At 42.6% G+C, this 25,994-nt stretch overlaps 2 protein-coding genes across 2 annotated transcripts in view; one reads left to right on the top strand and one right to left on the bottom strand.

Moving 5' to 3' along the window:
* The window catches only part of CARD19 (caspase recruitment domain family member 19), a 31,579-nt gene extending 27,071 nt beyond the window's left edge, over positions 1-4,508 (top strand). The window contains exon 6 of the mRNA XM_085073167.1: positions 1,728-4,508. Within this exon, the coding sequence (XP_084929293.1) occupies positions 1,728-1,765 (38 nt within the window). The 3' untranslated portion in view covers positions 1,766-4,508. The remainder of the gene's footprint in view (positions 1-1,727) is intronic.
* A 1,177-nt stretch (positions 4,509-5,685) lies between these two features.
* NINJ1 (ninjurin 1) lies at positions 5,686-25,146 on the bottom strand. Its single transcript, XM_085073170.1, has 4 exons — positions 24,923-25,146; positions 16,476-16,710; positions 11,534-11,695; positions 5,686-9,328 (listed from the first exon to the last, which is right to left on the bottom strand). The coding sequence occupies exons 1-3, from the start codon at positions 24,992-24,994 to the stop codon at positions 11,541-11,543; spliced, it is 462 nt and encodes a 153-aa protein (XP_084929296.1). The 5' UTR covers positions 24,995-25,146; the 3' UTR covers positions 5,686-9,328; positions 11,534-11,540.
* Between the last annotated feature and the right edge of the window lie 848 nt (positions 25,147-25,994).

The raw sequence follows: 25,994 nt of genomic DNA, 5'->3' as shown, positions 1-25,994 counted from the left end.
AGTGAAAATGTTTAGCAATGTTTCAGTAGTGCTGGTGTGGTGCTTCCTAGCATGGCACCATATTTACCACTTCCAACTAGTTAAAACTTGTACCATTTAAAAGGGGGTGGGGCAGCTTCTGGGCTGGAAGTCTGGAAAAAAGGAGTGAAACACATCAGGAAGTAGGCTGAACGAAATAGGAACCTAAGTTTTTGCCTTCTCCATTTCTGACAAAGCCCGACTTGCCTGATGAGGAGTCATTGGTAAGTCTCTGTTCCTGGCTGGGAGCTGTGGCACTCTCCTTGGGAAGGGAGCCAGGTTAGTAAATAGTTCTCGTTATGAGAACCCAAAGGGATAAAATGAACCATGAAAACAGATCTTCAACAGACTGCGGAGGAAGAGGAAGGTAAGTTCAAAATAACCCATAGCATCCAACAGCAGGGCAGGTAATTTTTTGTCACCACCCTGTAAGGAAATTGGATAATTATTGGTTAGATTAAATTTTAAAAATACTGTATTCTGTGTCTCACAACCTCTCCTGCAATGACATGCCAGTGATCCTCCCATCGACACAGCCATGGACAAAGAACATTAGCAGCAAGGATGAATGGGGCATTTACAGGCTGAGCCAGAGGGGCTGGAAAGGGCCCAGCAGGAAAGGCCCTGGGCGTGCTCCTGGCAGTGGCTGAACATGAGCCCAGGTGTGCCCAGGTGGGCAAGAAGGACCAGGGCACCTTGGCCTGTACCAGCCATGGTGTGGCAGCAGGACCAGGGCAGTGCCCATCCACCTGTGCTGGGCACTGCTGAGGTCCCACCTTGAATCCTGGGGTCAGTTTTGAGCCCCTCACAATGAGAAATACCTTGAGGGGCTGAGCATGTCCAGAGAAGGGAATGGACCTGGGGAAGGGTTTGGAGCATGAGGAGAAGCTGAGGGAGCTGGGGGGGCTCAGCCTGGGGAAAAGGAAGCTCACGAGGACCTTCTCACTCTCCACAACTCCCTGACAGGGGGGAGCAGCCGGGTGGGAGTCGGGCTCTGCTCCCAGGGAACAAGTGACAGGACATGAGGGAACAGCATCAAGCTGTGCCAGGGGAGGTTCAGGAAAAATATCTTCATGGAAAGGGTTGTCAGGCATTGAAAGGGGCTGTCTATAGATGTGATGGACTCACCATTCCTGGAGATGTTCAAGAAATGACTGTTTGTGCTGCTGGGCATGTTCTGTCTGGCTGACAAGATGGTGGTTGGTGCAAGGTTAGACTCAACGATCTTTGAGATTGTTCCAACCTAAATGATGCAGTGATTCTATGATTCTATAATTTCATGCAGTGAAAATAATTCTGTCAGCGTGAAAATAAGAAATTCCTGCCAACAGCAGCAGCCTTTGTACACCACATTTTTTCCTGTCAGTCTCTTTGCTGTGGAGGTGCTTCCAACGACGTGTGCTTGCTTCCTGACATACCCAAGAGCTGTCTGCTATCAATCAGCAGGAGTTGTTCCATCAGCTCTGCCCATGCTTCTGCCCCCTCTGTCCTCCCACTGCTGCTGGATGAGTTCAAATGTCAGGATGGGAATAATTTATGGTTGGGAGAAGGGTGAAATTCTGGGTACCGCTGACACATCACCTTGCAGCACTTGGATGCAACCCAGCCTGTGATGGAAACTCTGCTCCAAGGCCTCCTGTGGCCATGCTGTTATTTACCTCTTCCTTGAGTGCCTCCTCTCATTTATTTCCATTTATTTCTTGCTCTAGGGACATCTCAGCTTCTGTCTCTGGTTCAGCTTTGTTGATCACCTGTGAATATTAAAAGGCTGCAGCAGGACTGCTACATACACTGGGTGGTGGGGTCCTGGTGGTGGTGCCTCCCCCACCCCTTTTCAGGCTGCACCACGATCTGGGCTCAGCTCCTCTTGAACTGATCAGAAGCACAGTCTGCTCCAGGAACTGGTGCTGTCCAACAAGCTCCTGCTTTTTTTTAAATCTCAGGGCTCTACAAACAGCAGTCCAAAATGAGACCCTTTGAGCTCTCCTGGACCATCAAACCCATTTTGAGTGGGGCCTCTCAGAGCTGCACTTGGGGAACAATGATAGGTCCTGGACTAATCCATTCCTTGAGGCTCCATTCTTTGCATTGAGAAGATGCAAAGGCATCTGAAATATTTCACCAATTTGTGGGGAATTTTCACAGGTACCTTGCACTGATTGTTTATGTTGCATGTCTGTGTGCACTCAGGTGTGTATTCACACACACTTCCATGGCAGGTATGGAAGAAATGCTGCTCTCCCGGATTCTTATAATTACTATAGATATGTAAATAAATCGGGCCTGTAAGTTACTGTTGTGGTATAGCAAATCCTACATGCACCCTTTGCTAAATTGTTAAGTTTAATTATAGGTTACTTTGGGTTAAGTTAAGTGTAAGTACTGTTCAGTTTAAATGCTGTTAAATGTTGTTCCTTTGCTAAATTGTTACATTTAAATTAAGTTATAAGTCAAATGTTGTTAAGTACTGTTAAGTACTGTTGAGTGCTAGTGAGCCTTTAGGCCACATTCCTTTTTGTCCTTACCCTTTCCATTCTTTTGTCTTGTGCACATATTGATAGTTTTCAGTTTATTTCAGTTTGGATTAATTGACCCTGGATTTTTTTTTTTTGGGTTTCCTCAGGGTGCCATATCATGTAGTCAGTAGCAGAGTGAACCTTGCCCATGAACTATGTCACGCTGTCACTTATACATTAAGTCTTTTTTACAGACACCTTTGCTGGTGAGTCTTTAAAAGATCGTAAGACACTCATTTGTAACAGTCCTCCCTGGAAGGAGCTGAGATTTGGCAGCTCCTCTCCTGCTCCTTATGTATTTCAGGTATAAGACAGAGACCACTCTTTTTCCCATGGGAGAAAAGCATCTGCTTCTTAGCCATGTTGCTTTTCAAGACAAAGGTTGTGGGAATTTGGGACACAGCAAACTCTCTTCTGCACATTTCCAAGTTAGCTCAAGCTTAGTAGTCATGTTGAGTCAGACTTGCCCTGCTTTCCAAGACTTTGGGCCTTAGTGCCTTGTGTTGTAGTGTGTGAAAGTTTCTATAACCAAACTGAAATGCTAAATGTCATTTCACAGAGAACACTTCCCATTTCTGTGGGCATTTTTTCCCTAGATACATCCTGTCCTCTGGGGTAGTTTTTTGGGGCAAAATCTGCATCTGAACACACTAGTTTGGGGTGGTCTTCACAATGAGGGAACTTCATTTTGAGGGCATTAAATTTGTGTACCTTAAATTAAGTGACCTTAACAGTTGTGCTGATTTCTACCAGAAAAGAAAAAAAAAAAAAGAATTTACAAATATCCACCATCTGGTGCTATCTGGGGTACCAGTTGTTTCCGTACTATTCTAAGGGAAATACTGTATCTCCATTATCCTTCCACAGTATCCTTTCCTGGATATGGGCTGAATGGTGGCAAAACCAAACTGGCTCTCTTAAGAACTACATATGCCCTGCTAGGCCATCTCCTTATGCACAGCCTAGTAAAACTGCTGGGAGAAGCTCCTGCTTTATTATTTTTTGATTTCTTAATGCCCTCTGCTGCCTCCATTCTTATGGGAGACTTTGATTATTTTCAAGGAGTGGTATGTTTAAACATGCAAGTTACCAAAGATGTGAATTATGTGTATGAACATATGTCATCAATTTTCTTCTAAGCATCCCCACTGCCCTGCAGTTAGCAAGTACACTTTCAGGAAAACCCATTCTCATGTGGTTTAACAAAATTATATTGTAGAATAAGGACCAGCTTTTGACCTTGTTTTTTGGGTATTTTTCTTAAAAACAATTTGTAAAATGGCGCATAGATTGGTACCAAATATAACTTTTCCTGAATCAGATAAAAGTTACAGTGGCAACACTTTTGGTAAGTTAGAAAATCAGCCATGCTTACTGTTTGCATTCTGTCAGTCATTTCTCATAACTCTTTTGTAAATATTTGAATGATCAAGATTATAATGTTTCTTCTTTTTCTAACAATAAAAGAACGTCCAAGCTTTTAGGGACACACAGTGACAAGCCTGTGTCCTGGACTGAGGGGATGAGTGCAGTGCATTGGTACCTCTGGTACCCAGTCAAGTAGCACCTACACCAATGTTTGGCTGGCAGGGTCAGGGTGACTTGCAGGAAGACAAAGAATCATAGAATCATTAAGGTTGGAAAAGATCTCAAAGATCAAGTCCAATCTTTGACCAATCCCCACCTTGTGAATTAAACCGTAGCACTGAGTATCATGGCCAGTCATTTCTTCCAGGGATGGTGACTCCATCACCTCCCTGGGCAGCCCCTTCTAAAGCTTGACAACCCTTTCCATGAAAAGATTCTTCCTCATGTCCACCCTGAACATCCCCTGGCAAAGCCTGAGATTTTTCCCTCATGTCCTGTCACTTGTTCCCTGGGAGCAGAGCCCAGCTCCCACCCGGCTGCTCCCCCCTGTCAGGGAGTTGTGGAGAGTGAGAAGGTCCTCGTGAGCTTCCTTTTCCCCAGGCTGAGACCCCCCAGCTCCCTCAGCTTCTCCTCATGCTCCAAACCCTTCCCCAGGTCCATTCCCTTCTCTGGACATGCTCAGCCCTTCAAGGTATTTCTCATTGTGAGGGGCTCAAAACTGACCCCAGGATTCAAGGTGGGACCTCAGCAGTGCCCAGCACAGGTGGATGGGCACTGCCCTGGTCCTGCTGCCACACCATGGCTGGTACAGGCCAAGGTGCCCTGGTCCTTCTTGCCCACCTGGGCACACCTGGGCTCATGTTCAGCCGCTGCCAGGAGCACCCCCAGGGCCTTTCCTGCTGGGCCCTTTCCAGCCCCTCTGGCTCAGCCTGGAGCTGCAAGGGCTGCTGTGACCCATGGACAGGACCCAGCACTTGGCCTTGTTGAACCTCAGACCACTGGCCTTGGATCCAGCCTCTCCAGATGCAACTCTGGAGCCTTCCTGCCCTACAGCAAATCAATACTCCCAGCAACCTTAGTGTTTTCTGCAAACTTACTGAGGGTAAAGAAGTTGATAAAGGAAATTATAACACCTGAATGGCAGTTGACTCAGATACAGAAACCAGGATGATGTTTTCTGCTTTCGCCTATTTTATGTAAGACTCAGCATCAGAGTAAGTTCCAGCAGTGACCTGGTTTAGAAGACAAATACCTAGAGTCATATGGTTGTTGTCACCTGCTTCAGTAAGTACAGCTATGCTGAAAATCACAGCCCAGGCTGTTCTGGATGTTGAAGGGACTAATGAGAAGGACCATGAGCAATGCTCATCCTGCCCAGAGCTTATGAAACAGGAGCAAACGGCTGACCTGGCATGACCCATTCCCCACACAGCCTGGAAAATTCATCTCACTTCATTACTGATGACCTCTTTTTAAGGGAAATACTTGCCTCCAACCAAGAACTCTGAAAAAGCACAGCAAACCAAAGAACGAGTCCAAGAACGAGTCAAACCTATGTATTTGTTTGCTGACCCTCAGAGATACTTGCCAGGATTTTAAAGCAGCACCTGACTTAAAAGAATAATAATCCTGTGATTAAGTTGTTTATACTTGAAACCAACTTGCAGATGCTTTTATCAGCTAAAAAATATATGAACTCTGAAGGCTTCAGAGACTTAAAATACAGATTGCATGTCTGAGGATGTTTTGCTTAATCTTTCTTACTTAATCACAGTAAAAGACATGGGAATAAACCAGAAGCCTTTTTATTTAAAAAGGCATTCAGTAGCAAGTTGAACACTGCTGATGCCCATCCAGCCTCAGAGGCAGATGGGTAACTCTCAGATCAGGTTTTCACATGTTTCAAACCAAAAGGAGACCAGGCTCTCAGTTGTGATGCTTCAGGAGGCAGAAGGATTCATGGCAGGTTTTTGTTGTGGTTCTGAGCCCAGCTCTGGAGGATTCCACATGAACAGGTACCCACCCCTTCTCTGAAGAGCTCCAAATCCAGCTCTTGGCATCCCACAATGTGTTCAATCTTGGAAGTCTTTTTTTCTTTCTGTTCTGTGTATCCCAAAAGCTGTGTCTTTCAAAATCCATTGGAATCTACAGTAGAGAAGTTGCAGTTGAGAACTGCCTCATGTTCCCTGCCCTACTGCTCTGGATCTTTTTAGCTCCACAGGCTCCCAGAAGATGGGATACACAAGCCATGGTAGTTTCTGATGGACAACAGCTCAGTACTAAGGATGCTGTAAGAACAGCTATTACATTTTTCAGGAGAAACCCACTCTAACAGCTTGTTGTCTGAGTGACCTGAAAAATTATGGTCCAGTAATGAGAAGAATGAAATGGAGAAAAAAATTGGTATGTTTTCTCTGTACCCTCAGACTGCTTTCACGTGTCTCAGTGCCAGACAAGTAAGAGGTGATTCTCCCCTCCACTGCCCTGGTGAGACCCCACTTGAAACACTGCATCCAGGGGGCTTCAGCACAAGGAAGATGTGGAGCTGTTGGAACGATTCTAGAGGATGCCAGAGAGATGCTCTGAGGGCTGGAGCCCCTCTGCTCTGGAGCCAGGCTGGGAGAGCTGAGGGTGCCCACCTGGAGAAGACTCCAGGGAGACTTTAGAGCACCTCCCAGTGCCTGAAGGGGCTCCAAGAGAGCTGGAGAGGGACTTGGGACAAGGGATGGAGGGCCAGGGCAAAGGGGGAATGACTTCCCACTGCCAGAGGGCAGGATTAGATGGGGTATTGGCAAGGAATTGTTCCCTGTGAGGGTGGGGAGGCCCTGGCAGAGGGTGCCCAGAGAAGCTGTGGCTGCCCCTGGATCCCTGAAAATGTTCAAGGCCAGGTTGGATGGGGCTTGGAGCAACCTGGGATAGTGGAAAGTGTCCCTGCCTGTGGCAGGGGGTGGAACCAGATGGGCTTTAAGGTTCCTTCCAGCCCAAACTATCCTGGGATTCTAGGACAGGACAGGACCATGGCAGTAACAGGGGCAGGTGAAGCTATGTTCAAAACTAAGCCAAATCACCACAAGTATGAAGCCAGCAAACATCAGCAGAGCCTTGGTATCTGCTTCTGCCCTTAGTCAAAAAATTAGAGGATTAGCTAAGTGCCAGAAAGACTCTTCTCCTTGTTTTTTTGTCTTGGTTAAAAAACTACAAAGATACAAATCTGGCAATGAAAAATATCTAATATTCATACCTAAGTCGAATGTCTTTTGGACAGGTTATATATTTAGAAGAACACAAAGCAACAGACACCCAGCTCAGGTACAAAGTTTCCTGAACAGAACAGAGATAGCTTCCCCCAGAGAGCCTGTCCAAGCTGAACCGGATGTGCAGATGGGCAAATATTCCAGTGAGAAGAATGCTGAAAGACAGCAAAGGTGGTAGAGTCAAAAATCTTACCAAAATTACTGACCAGTGTTGAGTAACAGATAAATTTCATACTGGAAGGGCTCTGCCTACAATCACCTATTTCTTCCAAAGGAAAGGTTTTTCAGATTTCCAGCAATGCTCTGTGGCCAGGAAATCCACTCCTCTGCAGCATCAAAAGTGTAACAGCCACGCATGGGTATGAACAGTGCTGCAACAGTTGGTCGTTTGTAAAAAATAAATACAGGAAGTTTTCCTCTGTGCCTCATTCAGAACTGGTTTTGAGCTGTGTTTAAATTAGTATAGCACACACAATTGAACCATTGCCTGCTAGATCCTGGTTAAATACATATTACAATGGAAATGAAGCAACAAAACACAAATTAGAAAATAAAAAAGAATGTCTATTCCATTACTAATCATACAAGTTTCTACATTGTTTTCTGTTAGTAATTCTTACAGACTATATACATGAAAATCTACTAAATCAATGGGCTTTGAGACATAATGAAAGAGAAATGGCAGTAACAAAAACTGTAAATGAGATGAGACACATGAAGGTCAAACATCTATTCTTAAGTACAAGGCAGCATTTGAAAATTGATGCTAAGAAAATTGATTAATGCAAATCTGCATCTACTTGTAAGTACAACCTAGAAAATTCAGATTTTCTGATTGCAGGTATGATACTTTGGAAATAAAATGACAAAAATATTTTTGTTGAAGAAATTCTTGTAGCCTGTGCAATAGTATATTTAGAAAAAGTGTTAAGTCCCTGAGCCAGCAGGTAGGAGCCTAGAAGATATTTCTATCTCTATACATATATTTAAAAATAAAAATTTAAAAATTTGTTTTGCTTTTAGCCATAAACTCATAAAAGTAAGAAAACTGCAGCAATCAATGGGAAGAGAGAGAGGAAAGTGGACAGAAAAACTCTATTCGTCATGCCAATTGAATTGCTGCTGAGAGGCACCTGGTACCAGTTTAGCAAGTAAAGTTCACCCTGGATCCTCCAGTTTACCAGCTGAGCCTAGAAAAGGTGGCACTTCTAATACAATTTCCAGAAATTTAATATAAGAAATAACCTTTTACAGTGAGGGTGGTGAGGCCCTGGCACAAGCTGCCTAGAGAAGCTGTGGCTGCCTCATTCCTGGAAGTGTCCAAGGCCAGGCTGGATGTGGCTTGGAGCATCCTGGGATAGTGGAAGGTGTCCCTGCCCATGGCAGAGGGTGGAATGAGATGACCTTTAAATGTCCCTGGAATCCAAACTATTCTATGATTCAAATAAATACATATGCTGCACAGAATACACAGAATAGCAGTTCATGGTAAGAAACTATTAACAATCAGGTTGTGTCTGTGCACAAAGGATAGGAAATTTTAAGTCTATCCAGAGATGAAGAAACAAGACAAATGTGTGAACAAAACTGGACAAAAGAATGCTGTTTGTTTCTGTTTTCCTCACTTTTGCTTTAGCTAGAATGGAAAAAAAAAAAGGAAAAAAAGGCACAGCTACCTTTACATGCTGCAAAGGAAGAGCCCCGCTGGGCTTACAGAGTACATGGGCTTGTGTGCCAAGCTGTGAAATAAAGGACAATCTGACCACGCCAGAACTGAAGGCCTGACATTTCTTACCATGGTGGAAATGACGAATTGCCACAAAAATCAAAGGCATATAAAAAAAAAAGTCCTGTGAAGTGCTACCACGTGATATTTCCTTGTTTCATGAGCTTATGCCACTTCTCTGAAAAAACATTTAGTTTCTACTGAAATCAAAATGCCAATATTCCAGAAAAATAGTGTCCTTGGGGCAAAAGCTACCTTTTCTGAGATGACAAACAGTTTAAATATTAACACATAGGAAAATTTTAGGTACACAAATGTGTTGATTGTTAGAAACTTGAGAAAGCTGCTTGACATGTCCAGCTTCTTCAGATTATTTTTCCTTCCCCACCGTGTCCAGTGTAACCGGCTCAACCACAAATGGCATCTAAAATGAATGCTCCAGATCTCTGAAACACAAAGATATTGAGATTTTAGTGAGATGGGAATTATAGTAAATGACACATTTGCTTTAAAAGGGGAATTAAGTTTTCTGTGGAAAAGGGTGCATAATAGCCAGAAAATGGTGGCCACCCACTTCTCTCAGGGTTTTGAGGAGACTCTGGCAACAGACTGAAAAACACTTAATTTTCAAGTTACATTCAGATTACCACATATTTTTAGCAAGGGCAACGTGTACAAATGAGCAAACAACAGCTGTAATGTTCCAAAGCAATATAGAACTTTCACCTTTAACAAGTCTGGAGCAAAAAGACAGGTTCTGGACACCACATTTGGCTGTTTAATTAGGAAACTGCATGTGTGAGAGCATGGAGGCAGAAGCCCACAGCTGCTGGTTCTGTACAGACGTAAACTTGCTTTATTGTGTACCCTGGTCCTGCCTCTACCTGAGCTTACATAAACCAGCTACTATTTCTGCTTTATAGAGGCACTGAACTATGTTTCGTGCTCACATGACAATCTCAGAGAAGTTATGGCAGAACTGTTTCTCATTTAACCCAGCTTTCTAAGGAGGTATTTCAGGATCAAGCCACAAACCCCTCTGGGTCAGTGGTTGATGGAGTGCAGAAGAAATAGCAGAGGAGAAGTTCTAACACCAGTGCTGTCACAACCACCTCCTTGCCAGCACATGCCAGCTGAACAGCGAGGCATAGCACAAACTCACTGATACCTCCTTACGCCTATTTCAGATTCTTTTCTCTGCCTCTGGCCTTGGCTATTGTGTGTGTTTTGTCCTGTGAAAGCAGCTAAAATTCCAGTAATCCTTCATTCAGCCCTCTTAGCTTTGCCAGTGTAATTTTGGGGTTAGTGCTTCAGTATTGCTTTTACATTTACCGCTGAAGTCAACATTCTACCTGCATTTCTGATAATAACTCAGATAATCTATGTGCTCTTTACTGTTAAATATTTATTAGTCTATTTGTAGGGACTATGGCCAGAAAATGCAACAAAACTATCTTTCACTGCCAGAATTTCATGGGTTTTGGTTAAACCAGAACATTCCACCCACACTCTGAGATAAATTAATGTAGTTCTTCATCTTCCTAGTCATTTTTTGCACTGATCTCTCCCTGTGCTGTTTAGACTGATGAGAAATTTTGGTCTGACTCCCATTCTTGTTACAGATTTCTGTTGCACCATTCATCTACAGATTAATGATTTAAAGGCCGTGTATCTTCCTTTTCATGTGCAAACTTTCTAGAAGTTTGCACACAGCAGTAACATTACATGCACATGATGGGCTGTCTGTGTAGTAGCCAGTGTACCATGGCCTGTCAGCCCTGTAATTCCTCCTTCAGCAGGTCTCTGACCCTGGGTTGAGATTTGAAAGACCAAGAGCCAGAGCAATGTTGGCACACACAGACTTAGCAGTGCTATTTTAAAGGCAGATGTTGGCCATAGTGCTTCCTGAGTTACAAGCCTACAATTTAGGTTTATCTCCTCCTAAATTGCTCATCATAGCTATGATGCTAGGAAGATACCCAGTTTGATCCCCACAATTCCTATATTTATCCTTCTGTGTAAGTAAAGAACAAAGTTGAAAATGCAGGCAGAGCAATAGCATTGTACTAAATGGCCACATGTGAAGTGATAGTGCTCATCTTTGTGGGCTGAGTCTCCCACAGAGCAAAGCCCTGTCCCGTGGAGGACAGAAGAGCCACACGATCTGCACAGGAACTGAGAAGCACCAGGATGCATGGTGTTACACGTCAAACTTAACAGCCCTAGTTACTAGGAAACGCACTGTCTTCAGTGTTAACTAACAGACTGGATGCAAACCTTCCTTAAAAAAAATAAAGAGAGGCATTTGAAGAAAGCAAAACAACACTATTTCCCTTATTGTCTTAGTCAGCAGCTGGGAAAAGGAGTGGCTAGGCAAGGACAATCCTTACACTTCCTGTGCGTGACACATGTAAGGGGCCCCTGTCAGAGTGAGATGCTGCCATCAACTTTTGAACTCCACATTTACAAACACACTGTAACAACTTACCAGTTCACAGCAGCTTCTGCTTTTGCACTGATGTGAAGTCAGGTATTTGCAAGAACTTGAACCATACAGATATGCTTGTGTCTGTTTCTAAACTGCCCCAGTGTGTCCTGCATTCCTGGATGCCATGCCCTGCTACCTCATGCCACAGGGAGACCACACTCACCTGGTTCTTACTGTCTTGATGCTGACTCAGGAACTGGTTTCTGCACTCCAAAGGCAGTGATAAAAATATTCACAACTACTATAATGAATACTAGTCCAGTTGCAAGGTTGTTGAGGAAATTCAGCTTTCCATGTTTTGCAGGGTTGTTAAGGTCATATTTAACTTCAGAGAAAAAGGAGAAAAAATGTTTAATGATATGTATATTTCAAAATCCACAATAAAAGGTTTCATATTGATGTAGTTCAAGAATTATCTTACTCTGAGCTATTTGGATCAGTCATATTTAAAAGGGAAGTCAGATTCTGCTGTGTCAGTAAAAGTGCTAAGGGGAAGGTTTGTAATCACAAGGAGCCTATTAACTTCCAGTAATTAGCATCTAATCTCTGTGAAGACACATGGGAAGTAATGGATGCACTAACAGCACTAGAAATCTTCTGAGGTCTTGATGTTTTGAAGCCTAGCTTTGTTGCAGACTTTAAGCATTTAAAAATTATTTCAGTCTTAAATACATGAAGCTTGAGGCCCTGACAGGATGAAGTTAAATTTCCTAGTCAAAATGCGACAAATCTCTTTACCAGTGCAGAATTTTTTTTGTACTGCTGCCCTTCCCCAAGGTGGATTCCCTTGTGCTCCCTGCTTTTGCCCCAATTCTGTTTTTAGAAAGCAAGGGCACTCTGTCTGTTAAACAGAAGATATCAGAGCAGTGTAGTTGCTTTCTACAGAGAGCATCCGCTGTGTAAACATTTTCCTTTGTTTCTTGCAGTCGCTTTTTAGTTGAACTAATGGGAGTGAGGGAGGCTCACACAAGGGAGATAGCATTAATTTCGTGTAAGCTTTGATTCCAGGCCTCATGATAGCATACAAATTGGCCTGATAATAGGCTTTGTTTAGGACAGTGAGAAGTCTGGGGCACTTGTCTAGCATCAGAGAATCATTAAGGCTGGAAAAGACATTCAAGATCATCAGGTCTAACCTTTGACCAAATACTATCGTGCCCACTGAAACATCATGTGAAAACCCAAGAGTTTCCTGTCTCTGCTCTGTGGCAGTAAGACCCTTGCAGCTCAGGTCTGCAGCTCAGACCCTTGGCAACATTTCTTTGATGGTGGTGGACTGAGTGCTGAGGAATTCTGGAGCATGTTTTGAGAATGGATTTTGTCAATTAAGACTCCTAGTTTTCAAGAGCATAGATCACTGTAGTTTGTGTGTGCATGTGCACAACACACAAGAGAACTTATACCTGACAAGTTTTTACAGCAGCATAAAACTTTGAGCTCCTTCTGATAGGCATACACATAGATATACAGCTTATGACTCTACTACATGAGATAAATCTTGTTATTTGGTTGTAACATAATGATCCTGTTACATACTCCAGAAGTGAACCACAGAACCAATATCCCTTGTTGTTGAAGCAGTTAAGTGGCAAAAACACTTGTGATGCTGAAGTACTAACTGCTCGGTTCACCTGGGGTCTCTAATTAGGAAGTCTAATGCTGTTCTGGTTTCAAGGAATTCTGGGCGCCTGTTCAAGTCCCGTTTGCTAAAGCAGTGTAGTCAAACATCACAGGCCAGGCAAACCACTGAAGAAGGGGAACTGTCTGAGAAGCTACTGCACACCTGTATGGGCATGAAATAAGTTCAGTAGTACTTCAACCTTAAAATGAATTTACAGATCTATAAAGCATCTGGACACTTGCATCCCAACGGGACCTGGAAGGAGTCTAGTACTGCCATGTAAATGAAGACGAATAAATGAAAGGGAGTAATTGGTTCTGAAACATAGAGTAAGAGCATTTGAGATGGTTGGTTTAAAAAGGAAAGGCAATAATGGCCTAACCTGTTATGCCAGTTAAAAGAAATCACGCTGAAAAGCAAACTGACACTTTCCAAGCCGTCCCTCTGTCCAAAGGAGGGCCAAAGACAATACTTGTCAGTTTAGGAAGAGCTCTAAATTTTGAAATAGAATTGCAGCAATCCTATCTTTGTAATTACAGTACTTAAGATGAGGGTGTTAGTGACAATGTTCTTAAGAACAGTTATTCTTAAGTATTTTATTATAGTGGATTACTATAATTTCATGCCACTGAAACTATTTCAAGGCGCTCTTTGCTTTTCTTCCAAAAAGTTAAGGTCATCAAATCACTTTCAAGGATAAGTTTGCTGAACATTTATCACATTGTTTTTGTGAAAGGCTCTTTTTAAGGAGGAAAAACTTTTAATACCTAGTAGCAACTGTGAGAACTGGTAGCTCCCAGGATAAAACCCTGGCTCAAGGAATGAAACTGGATGGTGGCACAGACTGTTGTTTGGCCTTGTGAGAGCTTGTAGAGACAGAATTTCATGGCTGGACAGAAACAAACTATTCCTGCAAGTTAAAACTATCAAATACACATTGTGAAAACCAAGTTCTTGCTCTGGTGCCTGTATCTTCATACCTTCATGTCCTATTTCCCGTCTTCTTCCTATCTTTTGACCTCAGTAGGACAGCATTGCTCCAACAGTGTGTCACCATAAGTCAAAGGCTCTGTCACCCCCAACATGACAAAGATAAAACTGACAGCAATTTAAACCATTTTAGCAATGTCTTGCAGAAACAAGCATTAAAAAGCAGTATCTCAGCATATATTGAGAAATTATTGCCCAACAGAAAGACAGGGAACTTGTTTACAGCTCCAAAGCCTGCTGAAACAACCAGGGAGATGCCGTCAACCAAGGAACATAGAAGTATTTTGTTGATTTTTCCATTACTCTCTTCCCACACCTCCCAGCATCAACAGGTTGGTTTTTTTCCAGTCCCTTTCTGGAATCTCTTCTGAGCCAAGACCTGGATTTTGGTCTTGTGGCAACTCTACCAAATGCAGAGACAGCTGTATTCCATCTCTTTTGTATGAAAGAAGAAAGCTGCGTCAACTACATATTGATATCACATGCCATGTGTATCCTGAATCCCTTCAAACTTTCTCCTTAAACAGAATGTTGTTTTTTAAGCTGTGAGAAAAGAGCACAACACTGAAAAATTGACAGGGATGCCAAAGGTGGCACTCATAACTCAGTAAATGCCATGTATGAACTCTGCCTTTTCATTTACATTAGACCCAAGGTCAATTATCTAGTTCTCACTAAGGTAAAGGGCAAGATTTGAAAAATGTTATTAGAATAAACAACGACGTATCAGTAGAAGTGATCCACAGCTGTTCCCATTCAGTGGAGGTGTCATTTATTCCAGTGAATAATGGGGTTCAATATTTCCTCTGATTTCTACTGGTATCTTTGACTGGCTCTCCAAAATGATAGTCTAAGGCTGCTGCTAATTAACGTTGCAGGTTTCCAGTAACTCTGCAAAGTGCCACTGGATTACTTCTGCATTTTGCCTCACAAAAGCACAGAGGAAAATAGCACAGTAGATTAAAAAGAGAGTTACTGAAGGCTTATTTAAGGTCAAAACAGAAACCCCAGACTGCCAGAATAGTGCTGTCTCTCCACTCTCTGTGGAGTTTCAGTCAGACTTTTTCAAGTAATTCATGCTCACTTACCAATGACTTCTACAAGTCTGGTTCTACAGCTACTTAGAGCAATATTCTGTCTTACAGAGTAAGGTAGAGGGTATAGAACATAAATGTGCTACTAATTTAGCCATACTAACTTAAAATACCTAATTTTTAGTGATAAATACTGAGTCTTGTGTCTCACACTGTTGTACTTATTAATATTCAACATCTCTTCCTGAGAATAGCAAAAACACTTTATTGAACTTCCAGGAGTGTTAAGGTCTGTAATTCAACAAACAAGACAGAAAGGGGAGAAGGGAACTAATTCTTACAGCTGCCTCTTTAAGTGTGTCCAAAGCACACACTAACACAACTCCTATTTGAACTCACTCTCTTGAAGGGATTTCTAGCATATGTTGAAGGTATCTCACCACATTTCTTTGGCAGAAAATAGAAAAGGTTTCCCTAGCAATAGGCAGAATTCAATACAATCTACTTGCAGTCCCTAGATGCTGCTCGGCCTGTATTTTCCTATCATGTGTCACTTCAAACTGAAGTCATGTGGATAACATGTGAGGTATGCTTTTACGGGGAAACGTTGCTCCAAGGAACCTTTCTTTTTAAACTTAATTTCAGTTCAACATGGATTTGAAAATCAACAAAAACTAGTGTATTTCTACCATTTCCCACCTACAGATTTGGGATCTCTAGGTGGAGAACAGTAGATGCAAGTTGATTGCAACACAGCCAAGCTGTAGACAACAGGCCACACCAACGTGAAGATGGACATTTTGACTTTCACTTCTCTTTTGGAGTTCTGCACTCACAGTATTTTCTTATATGACTGATATGGAAGAAATATATTTCAATCATAAGATTAAGTAAAAGGTCTTGCCAAAAACAATATTATGAAACTGGATAGACTGCATTATCCAATCTGGCCTACTGATGTTTCTTTTACAATATTTCATAATTTTCCTTCCTCCTCAGGCTTTCTGAAGAGAAAAATATTCATAGTCTAGGCAGATGAGTAGGAGGAAGTTGATAAAAATTTAAGATTTCACATGAAACTGCCCTTCCTCCCTTTGTTGCAGTATTTCTATGGTTTCAAGAGAAAATCTGTATTTTTGGATATTAGGAAACACTTCTTCACTGAAAGGGTTGTCAAGCATTGGAACAGGCTGCCCAAGGGAAGTGGTTGAATCACCATCCCTGGAGATAATTAAAAGACATGTACTTGTGGTATTTATGTACATGGTTTAGTGTCAACACGGCAGTGCTGGGTTAACTTTTGGACTAGATGATCTTAGTGGTCTTTTCCAACCTAAATGATTCTATGATTCTAACTTTAATCGGTTCTCAGGTAAAGGCTTTTTAAAAGCAGATGGTGCGTCTGTGTACCATCTTATAGGCTGTATCCTGTAAGAAAAATACAAGCTGTTGCTACCTACCAAGGAATATCAGGAGCACTCCCACCATAACTTGCAGGGTGAGTGACAGACTGATAAGAATGATCAGCGGGATGTAAAAGGAAAAAGAAGGCCCTTGCTCCATCACGGCTTTGAGCTGGGACGCATTGGCCATCAGCAGGGCGATGTCCAGCATGCTCTCGGCGGCGCTCTTCTTGTTGGCGTAGTGGTTGATGTTGATGGGTCTGTTCCTTTGGAACCACTGTGACATTCTGCGCTGAAGTCAGCAGAGAGGAAAATGGTTATTCACATCTCTTTCAATTGGTGGTGAGTGAGAGATCACCTGACCCATCAACTGATTTCTGTAATCATATGGGCAGAGCCACAACAGTACTGAGATTATCTGTGCAGCTTTCCCACTGTTACCCCCATCCTCCCAACTGGACAGCAGAAAACAGTGCCTGCCTGTACTGCCCTTTTGCACTTTTTCCAGCTTGCCTATAGGATCAGTCTAAACAGTCAGCATGTTTCTACCCTCGGAAAAGGAAAGACTAGAAAAGCTGAAGAGTTTGCACTGAGAAAAAGCTGGGAGGGAAAAGCCACTATAACACAATCCAGCAATCAACAGTTTGTTGTGACTAATTTACTCCTGAAGGCACACTTAAAAGTACAGTTATTTATTAAATTCATTTTCTCTCATAACACATCTAAAAAGTTCCTTCATTATTCACAAGCCTTATTTTAAGGATTGATGTGAAGCTGGCCACTGTGCGAACTTTGCTTGCCCTCCTTTCCCTGCTACGCCTTCCTCTGCCATGGCACTGTCCAGGGCCAGCCATACACCCATACACAGATGTTTTTCCACTCAACTATCAGATGATCTGGTGTTGCCAAGAACTGCCCAATTACAAGGGAATCTTTTTCCCCCCATTTTTACATCAGCTGGTTTTGGTTTGGGATTGGTTTTTTTGTTTGGTTTGGTTTTTTTTTTTAATTGCTGTGCAAACAAACAGGAAAATAAAAACCAACTGCAGGGCAAACCCAGAGCTAGTTAACCCGATGGGATGAATATATGAGTGTTTGCTGATGATGATTCATGTGACCTACCCTGAAATGTGATGCTTGTCTCCCCGAGGTGCCTATTTCTGCATGGATTAGATACAACTTAGGGTAACCAGGTTAGACTTAGCTGCCCAACTTCAGAAAGAAGGAAGAGTAGGTGATCCTCTATCCTGCTGTCTCTGAATAGGTTAGGAATTTCATTCTTGATGCTCTTACTTCTAGACTTTATTTTCATAAATTACAGACAAATATATGAAGAGTAAGTTTATTTTAGCTGACTTCTTTTAACCTACTTTAACTTAAAGACCTTTTTATTGCCCAAATGTGTTCCTGCTTGCCAGAAGATCCTGTGAAAGAAGTCTGGCATCACAGGTTAGCTCAAATGCACAAGACACCCTCTAATTACACTCCTCAGCAGCACTAAACACGATCAAATTTCCAACTACAAAGCCAGGCTTGCCACAGTCCAGACCTAAAAGCCTCCTTTTAAATAGGGCAGATATTTATGGACACATTGCCACTTTTTGCAGGGCATTTAAACACCAAATTTGATCTATTTTCACCAGACACGTTGTTATCCATCACAACTCTCAATATTTGACTGAGTGTAAATTGTCATAGAGCAGCAGCAAGTGTTTTTTCTCTGTCAAGAGAAGCAGCCATGTAATCGCAGCTCCACTCAGATTCTTCATAAGAGCAAGCTCCTGGGAAGAAAATGGCTCTGAGGTGGATACTGACTTCAGTCAGGAAGAACATGATAATCATTTGGTTTTGTCTAAATCCCACAATCAAAACAGGTACTTTGGAGAATCTATCCCACACTTGGCACCTCTTTTTCTCCTCAAAAAGAGCTTCCTATTTTCACCCCCCTGCCCCATTACACTAATACAACATTTGGATGCTTCAGAAAAAATACCACAATTCCTGCATACTATCCACCAGAAGCATTAAACCAGGAGCAGATGTTCATGTTTCCCTTATGGAAGGAAAGCAGCATAAAATATTCGCTGGCAGTACTCAGAAGAAAAATCCAGACTAACATTTTTCACTGTTCATTGTGCAGTAAAAAGCCAAACACACTCTTTGCTACCTGATGCACCAGTGTAATAAGGGATGGGAAACTATGCATGAAATAGCAGAATTCCATTTCTGGGCAGGAACTATAGGAAATTGTTCTCAGTACACCATAGAAGTAATTTCTGTTTTGTTTACAAGTGCATAAGAGAGGAGCTTTTTCCTATGTCTAGGAATTAATTAACCTCTTCTTGCCAAAAATACTGACTTTGAAATATCTATTGGGTCTATGGGGCTGCAGCGTGTAACACAGGCACAAACTGCCATGAGTAGCTCGAGTCAGTTCTTAATCCTGATGGAAGGGGACTGCACTGAAAACATGAGGACTGGTTTCTTTGTCTTCACTCCATGTTGGAGTGTGAACATGTTTGGCTTTTTTTTAATTACACAAAAGAGTTTGGGCAACATCTTCCTTTCAGTTACATCTGGGACTCCATGATCACAATCTCATCCCTGGGAAAATTACAGTTGCAGTTTCAGAACCCTGCTGGTTGCTAATTTTCTGTATGGTGGAAATAGCAGACTCTGGCATTTGAACTCTGTGGGGAGAAAATGGTCTGAGTCACTTCTGAGCTCCAATAGCTCCAATAAGAGGAGACTTTTTAAAGTAGGGAGTTCCTAAGGTAAGCTGAGACAAAACTTTATTATGGAATGACAACTCAGCTATTAACTGTGTTTCAATTCTAAAAAGTGGCATTTTACTCAGTTAAGATGCTTTTAGTTACCATTCTTGAAAGCAGACCAGTTCAACACTGGAACCAGGCATTTGAAGAACTGCAATTTCAGAACTTTTTCTCAGCCAGGAATCTTGCCTTCACCAGGAAAAATGACCTGTAATCATGAAAATCCCAGAAACATTCACTTCCTGCCTCCTGACTGATGTTGGAAAACCATAAAATGAAACAACAAAAAGGCAAATTAGCCATGTCTTCTGGGAGCAAACTGAAAGCCACTGCCAGGAGTACTGAAACTGACACAGTCAGTATTACACAAGCACTTTTTAAGATCAGACTATGTGTTACACACCAATATATAGACAGGCAATGAAAGAAGAGACGTTGCCTTAACCTCAGGAGAGTGACAGTCATATACAACAGAAATTATAGTAGAATATCGTTATGTGACTTTATGGTTTCAGGGAGGTTCCAAACATGTAGCAATATGTGTAGTGCACAGCACCAAACAACACTTATTGTGCCTTGATCACCTGCAGGGCTGTAGAGAGGGTAAGTGGAACATCTGGAGATTTTCTAGGATGCAGGTAAAAAAAAAGCTTTTCCTGTGGGTGTTACCAGGCAAAAGAGCAGTATGCATTCCACACGACCTGCTTCAGTCTCAGTGTAACCAAAACACCTCGTCACACACATTCAGTATCCAAATTACTTCGTAGAGACAAGCTAAGCCCTTGTGTTGTCTTGTTGCTGTCTCCAAAGGAGTTAGAACAAAACAAGCACATGTGTTCACACGTGTCTAAGAGCCAGGTGCAGCTGGCACTGCATTCCCTGCAGTATTCCCTGCCTGCCCTCAGGTCCCCTGTGCTGCAAAGCTTCAGCCTCACTGACCTGCCCTGCTGGTCTATGCACAGCAAGACAAAGGATGTGAATGAAAAGCCTCTCCCTCCCACTCCATTTGTGACTGGAGAATCCCATAGAAGAGCTTATTTTCACAGCGACATGGTGCTGTCCCCACAGACAGTACCACTCGGGTCTGTTTGCTTGCCCAGAGCACTGCACTCTGCAAGGATAAAGCTACAATGCCGTGTCATAAACTGGCTTTTTTTGGTTCTGTAAGACCAAATTTTCACTCCAAGCCTGCATCGTATTGGTTTACAGTCTCCCAGTGTTGGTACAGACTTTGCCAATGCTTTGCTTCACTCCCCATTTCAGTGATACACCCAGAAGAACTGAGTCCCTTTGAAATACAGAAAGGATTTATTCGTTACATGTATTTAAAAACTAATTCAAGTGGCTCTTTGGCAAATATCCTTAGGTGCTGAGTTTCGTTAATCACAGCCAAGCTCCACCTGGTGATTCAACAAGAAGGAAACAGCACAGAAAATGGAAATATTTGAAAATGAACAGTAAAGTATCTTTGCTAAATACAGTACTTGTTGTAGTAAGGATTACAGCAGTTTTCTTTCTGTTTGGGGGTTAGCTATTAAATGCAATTTTGTGGGCCAACAGCCTTGATTCAAAATGAGATGGGACCAGAATGACCTCTGGATTTGTAATGCCATAGAGCAAGCTTCCTGAAAATTTCATGTTTGGGAATAAGTCCAAATTATAAAACAATGGAAACTTGTAACATAATAATGAGGCTGTGCAGAACTAAAGCTGAGCCATACTGAACTTACAGTGGGGCTGCTCTTTACTGTGTTCTGCAATAGTCTTCCCAATCAGAACTGTTAAAAACATTCTAAAAAGCAATTGTTTAAAAAGCAATTTGCTACAGTTCTGAAGTACTAATCTTTCAGAAAAATACCATACGGCCAATTTTTCCCGGTCTTGTGGTGAAACTTTGCATTTGGAAAAAATTCCAGTTAAATCAAAAAAGAGATGGATCAGACATAAAAGGAATAATACGGGACTAAATTAGATCACAATTTTAGAACTTTTATTTTTTTCTAAGATCAAACCTACAGTAACACGATTGAACTAGTAACTTTATACTAGTATTTAACAATCCTTGTAGTTGTGGAATTTCTGTCCACATCTCCATCATCTACACACTTTCATTTCAAAGGGTCATATATGGGCACACTGAAGTCAGACTTCCCCTCCATCTCAGAGATCTTCCTGATTTGAAAAAAAGATATAAAATATTCTACAAAGAAAAGACATATTCTTCCAACGAAAATATTTTAAGCCACATTTGTTGTGTAACGGATGATTACAGAATCACAGAATAGGCTGAGTTGAAAGGAACCCACAAGGATCATCTAGTCCAACCCCTGGCCCTGCACGGACACCCTAACAATCCCACCCTGTGCATCCCTGGCAGCATTGTTCAAACACTCCTGGAGCTCTGGCAGCCTCAGGCTGTGCCCATTCCTGGGGAGCCTGGGCAGTGCCCAGCACCCTCGGGGGGAAAATCCAGAAATCCACCCCAACCCTCCTCTGACACAACTGCAGGCCATTCCCGCAGGTCCTCTCACTGCTCACCATAGAAAGAGATCAGTGCCTGCCCCTCCTCTCCCCCTCACAAGGAAGTTGTTGACCCCAATGAGTCTCCCCTCAGTCTCCTCCAACTGAAGTGACCAAGTGCCCTCAGCCGCTACCGGCTTCTCCTCCAGGCCCTTCACCATCCTCGTGGTCTCCTTCAGACACTTTCTAATAGATCCTTTGTACACCTCCTCAGGAGATATTTTGTGGTTTTTCCTTCAATAAAACATTATATCACTTGTTCAGCTTAGCACTGACCCAAGAGAGGAAAAACACCGATCCCTAACTCTGGAATGAATCATCAGTTTCATTTCCTATGGAAATTCCATTTTGAGGAGAGGGGGGAGATGTGCATTCAAGTACCAACCCAGTGTAACATTAACTAGCTCGTGAGACCTCTGCAATCACATCTTCAGATGGTGTGGTTGCATGCGAATACGGAAAAAAAAAAAAAAACCCAAAAAAACCCCCCAAAAAACAAAAAATGAAAAAATGGGGGAACACCTCAGCATGTGTTCATATTTCATAGGCACCATGATTTTCTAGCAGCTTTGAAATGATGTGTTTAACAAGAATCACTCTCTATACAAACAGAAAATGCAAATATGACTACATTAGGAAAAAAAAGTAGCAATTCTGTTGACTTCAGAGAGCTAAAAAACTTAATATTGAAAAAGGGAAAAGTACAGTCTGCTGAGGGCACAGCACTGTTTTCCTAAAGCTGTACTGATTCCAGGATCCAGTTAGAATATTTTTAACCATTAAATTAATTAAAAATAATCAGCACACCTCATGACTAACTTCGTGAATGAAGAAGTAACTTAAACTTGTTCACACAGCTATTTAAATAGAAGTTTGCTCCTGCATAAATTTTTTTCTGCACTGCGTTATTACTACTCATTCCAATTATTTGGTCTTACAATACTGTTTCTCCAAACTGGGTTGTGGACTATTGATTTTGTGTGGTTAAAGCATTGTTTGTTTACTCTAGCTACTTAAAAACATGCAAACAAAACCTTATCACCAATAGTATCAATATTTGGAGTTTATCAAATACCTCAAATTCAATTTGATATGAGTAATGCTCTAGAACATCCCTTTTCAGGCTATATGCAGCAAGATAATTTCAAGTTCCTACAGGCTGGTTACTTGCAGTATGATGTCAAGAAACTGCCATGTTCCGAATTACTTCTGAATAAATATACAGACTTTAATACATTTTTAGGAATAACATCATTAAAGCTGTTTACTTCTACTATCTTGTTCACCTTTTTCATGGCTCTAGTACGTCCTGTTATCTTGGAAACGCTTAACTAGAGTTTACAACACGGTGAATGGAGAGTGTTTCAATATGGACCATGAACAAAGAAAGCAACTAGAGGGACAAAAAACCAGTTACAATCTGTATTTGTATGAACAGGTCCTTTGAAGAAGAGACCAGATACTTCTGCCAGGTGTAATTACACACATTAGTCAGTGAGGTGTGCCACACCAGCCCAGTCCTAGAGGCAAGGAATTTTTTGCTTCTAAAAGCTTAACAGCTGCTAAAAAATTTATACAAATGAATGGTGGAGTAAAAACAAACTACATCAAACCACTGTGTGACCACTTGTTCAGAACTACAGAGAGCTTAACTAGACTTTTTAAAATTAGCATGCTCTGATTGCTTCGAAGGTAACGCAACTACACCTGCATTTCCTGCCACCTCTTCTGTATGAGAAGGTAGTGGTGTACCTTCTCATACAGATGAGAACATGTACAAGAGAAGAGGGCAGGCGCTGGGATGGGCAGGAAGGAAACCAGGGTGGCCCATGTTCTGATGTTGAGCATTCCTAAAAGCAGACACATTTTTTACTCCAAGAGGGAGGATTTAGGCACCTGCAGACGGTCTCTCCAGGTTTAGGTTGCTGCCAGCTGGGGTGTTCTTTTGTTTGTGTGAATTGTGAACACTGGCAGATTTTTTAAGGTATCTTCTATTCTGAGATTGGTTTTTGAAAAGTGTCCCCATCTGTTTCACCTTATATATACTTTATGTGTGTGTGTGTGAGAAAACTTAAAAAGTGTCTCTAAAGTTCCCTGAAGTGCCACTGTATAGATTTAAAACAATATAATAAGATGTCTCACTGCTTGTTCTTTATATGGCACTCACAGAGAACTTTAGTTCTGATGAGAAAGATGTAACAAAATGAGGATTTCTTGCGACTGAAGATGAAGTAAAACAGGAAAGTTGCTGAAAAATTCTTGGAGCAGACCATATTGGGAAAAATAAACTCCATCAAGAGTACTTCTGATACAATCACAAAGCTGTGTCAAGAAAATGAGAGAACTGCTGAGAAGTCAGAGGTTTAGAGGAAACCATTCCATACTACCAGTTTGACCTGCATATCCCAGCCTTGATTCACTTTAGGCTTTCCAGGATTTATTAAAGCCAGACTTTCATTTTTCTTGGTTTGATACTCATGACTCCAAGTGTTTGTCAGGAAGGGAGGGATGGAGGAAGGACAGATGTGCTACACAATCAGCCCAGTCTGTCTGTAACCAGAAAGTTTTACCAGTGACAGAGAGGATGGTTTACTACAACGGTTTCTATGTGGCTGAGACTTAGGTTGGAATAAAAGCTGCCTTTAGAGTTTAGTCCTTTCCAAAACAAGATAAAAGACACTCTTTTACAAGTCTGTTTTTTTCAGATAAGTAGCATGCTCAGCAAACATCCTTTATACTTAAACAGAATGTGGGATGAATACTTTCCAGTGAGGATCTCTGGTCATGTTTTGACTACATGGAGTAGAAAAAAGTTGGATATTCTTATTTTTATTTGGAATACTGCATGGAAAATTAACCATACAGGCCCAAACTCTTCAGTGATTCCTGCTACTTTTGTAATTGTTCATTCTGCGTGGATACCCGCTCCCAGGTCACCTGGATGGCCTAAGCTTCGGGAGGGGAGGGCCCTGGGTGACAGGTGTCGGAGCCAGGGCCCGGCCTGCCAGGGATGCTCTGCTCCGCCCTGCCTCGGCATACGGACCCGTGCAGCGGCTTCCCTACAGAAACAGCGCTGACTCCATGGAAGACGGGTAAAAACCCACTAACAACTGAGAAGCCACAGACCGCCCGCACCTCCCGGAGTTCCCCTCCCGCCCCACCCGGGAAAGGATCCGATGCGGGTCTCCCCTGCCCCGCCCCGGCCCTCACATGCTCCTCGACCGCCGACTCCGCGCCCTCCGCCTGCCCGTTGAGCTCGTGGGTCTCGCTGCCGGAGTCCATCGCGGCTGCCGCGGGTCTCTCTTGTCCCGGACGGGCCGGGGGCGCTGAGGGGAAATTTCCCCGCGAAGCAGCAGTTCCCGGAGCTGGCCCGGCCGCCCCGCACAGCGTCCCGCGGACGTTCCCTCCGGCGGGACCGCCTTCCCCCCCTCTTCCCCGCCTCCCTGCCCTCCTCTCCCGCTTCTCCTCCTCCTTCCTTCTCTCTCGGGCGGAGCTTTCCGCGCAGGGGGCGCCGGCCTGGCCAGGCCTGAGGGAGCTCAGCGCGCGGCCCGCGGTGCGGGCTGCTGGAAGGGCTGCAGGCGCGGCGCAGCGAAGCCCAAACCGGCAGCGGGGGCGAAACCCAACCAGCCCGGGTTGAGCCCCAGTTTCTACTGTTGGCCAAGAATCACACTGCTTGTTATTCTGGTATGTAGGGAATTGGTAATGGAAGCTAAGGGCTCGTTTCAGAAATCTCTGTCCTGACTAAATGGAAGGCTAGAGTTGGATTTTGAAGAGCCCTCTGATCAGTGTTTTTAGGGTTTCAGTATCGTTATCTTTTTTTCTCATTATCCTATATATTTTTGTCTCCCTATGCTTATTTTCCTGTACTGTCACAAAGAGCACATGCAAAATCAACATAGAGATTTGATGGTGATGGGGCATCAGAGGAGTTCTCAGATGCAAAGAAACAACTGCCAGTAAGAGCAGAAATGTGAAAAATAAATGCAAGTAATTGGGTTTTATATGACCACATGTGATCTCTTTTAAAGCCTGAGTTGCTCATCTGCACTGAAAATGTTCCTGAGTAGTTGTTAAACGAGCCACTTTCTATGTGAAGAGTCCAAATGTGTATTCCCCAAGTGAAACTCCTTCAAAATCCACCATGTTAGCAATCGCTTTTCTTGTACTCTAGAGAGAATTAAAAGATATTCTATTCACAGAATGCAAGCAAACATATAGAATATAAACAAGCATACAGAATGTAAATACATATAAATGTAATTTGAATTTTTAAAAAATAGTA

Source organism: Lichenostomus cassidix, chromosome 12 (genome assembly GCF_008360975.1).
Source record: "Lichenostomus cassidix isolate B80296 chromosome 12, HeHo_3.0, whole genome shotgun sequence".
Lineage (NCBI taxonomy): Eukaryota > Metazoa > Chordata > Aves > Passeriformes > Meliphagidae > Lichenostomus > Lichenostomus cassidix.
The sequence above is the reverse complement of the archived record's forward strand: the minus strand, read 5'-3'. Positions and strand labels throughout refer to the sequence as shown.

What these genes read in the sequence shown, in the direction of transcription:
- NINJ1 (XM_085073170.1), bottom strand. Translation starts at nt 24,994, where the DNA reads ATGGACTCCGGCAGCGAGACCCACGAGCTCAACGGGCAGGCGGAGGGC. An exon ending in AGTCGGCGGTCGAGGAGCAT is followed by an intron (nt 16,711 to 24,922) that starts GTGAGGGCCGGG and finishes TGCTGACTTCAG; the next exon opens with CGCAGAATGTCACAGTGGTT. An exon ending in AGTGCTCCTGATATTCCTTG is followed by an intron (nt 11,696 to 16,475) that starts GTAGGTAGCAAC and finishes TTTTCTCTGAAG; the next exon opens with TTAAATATGACCTTAACAAC.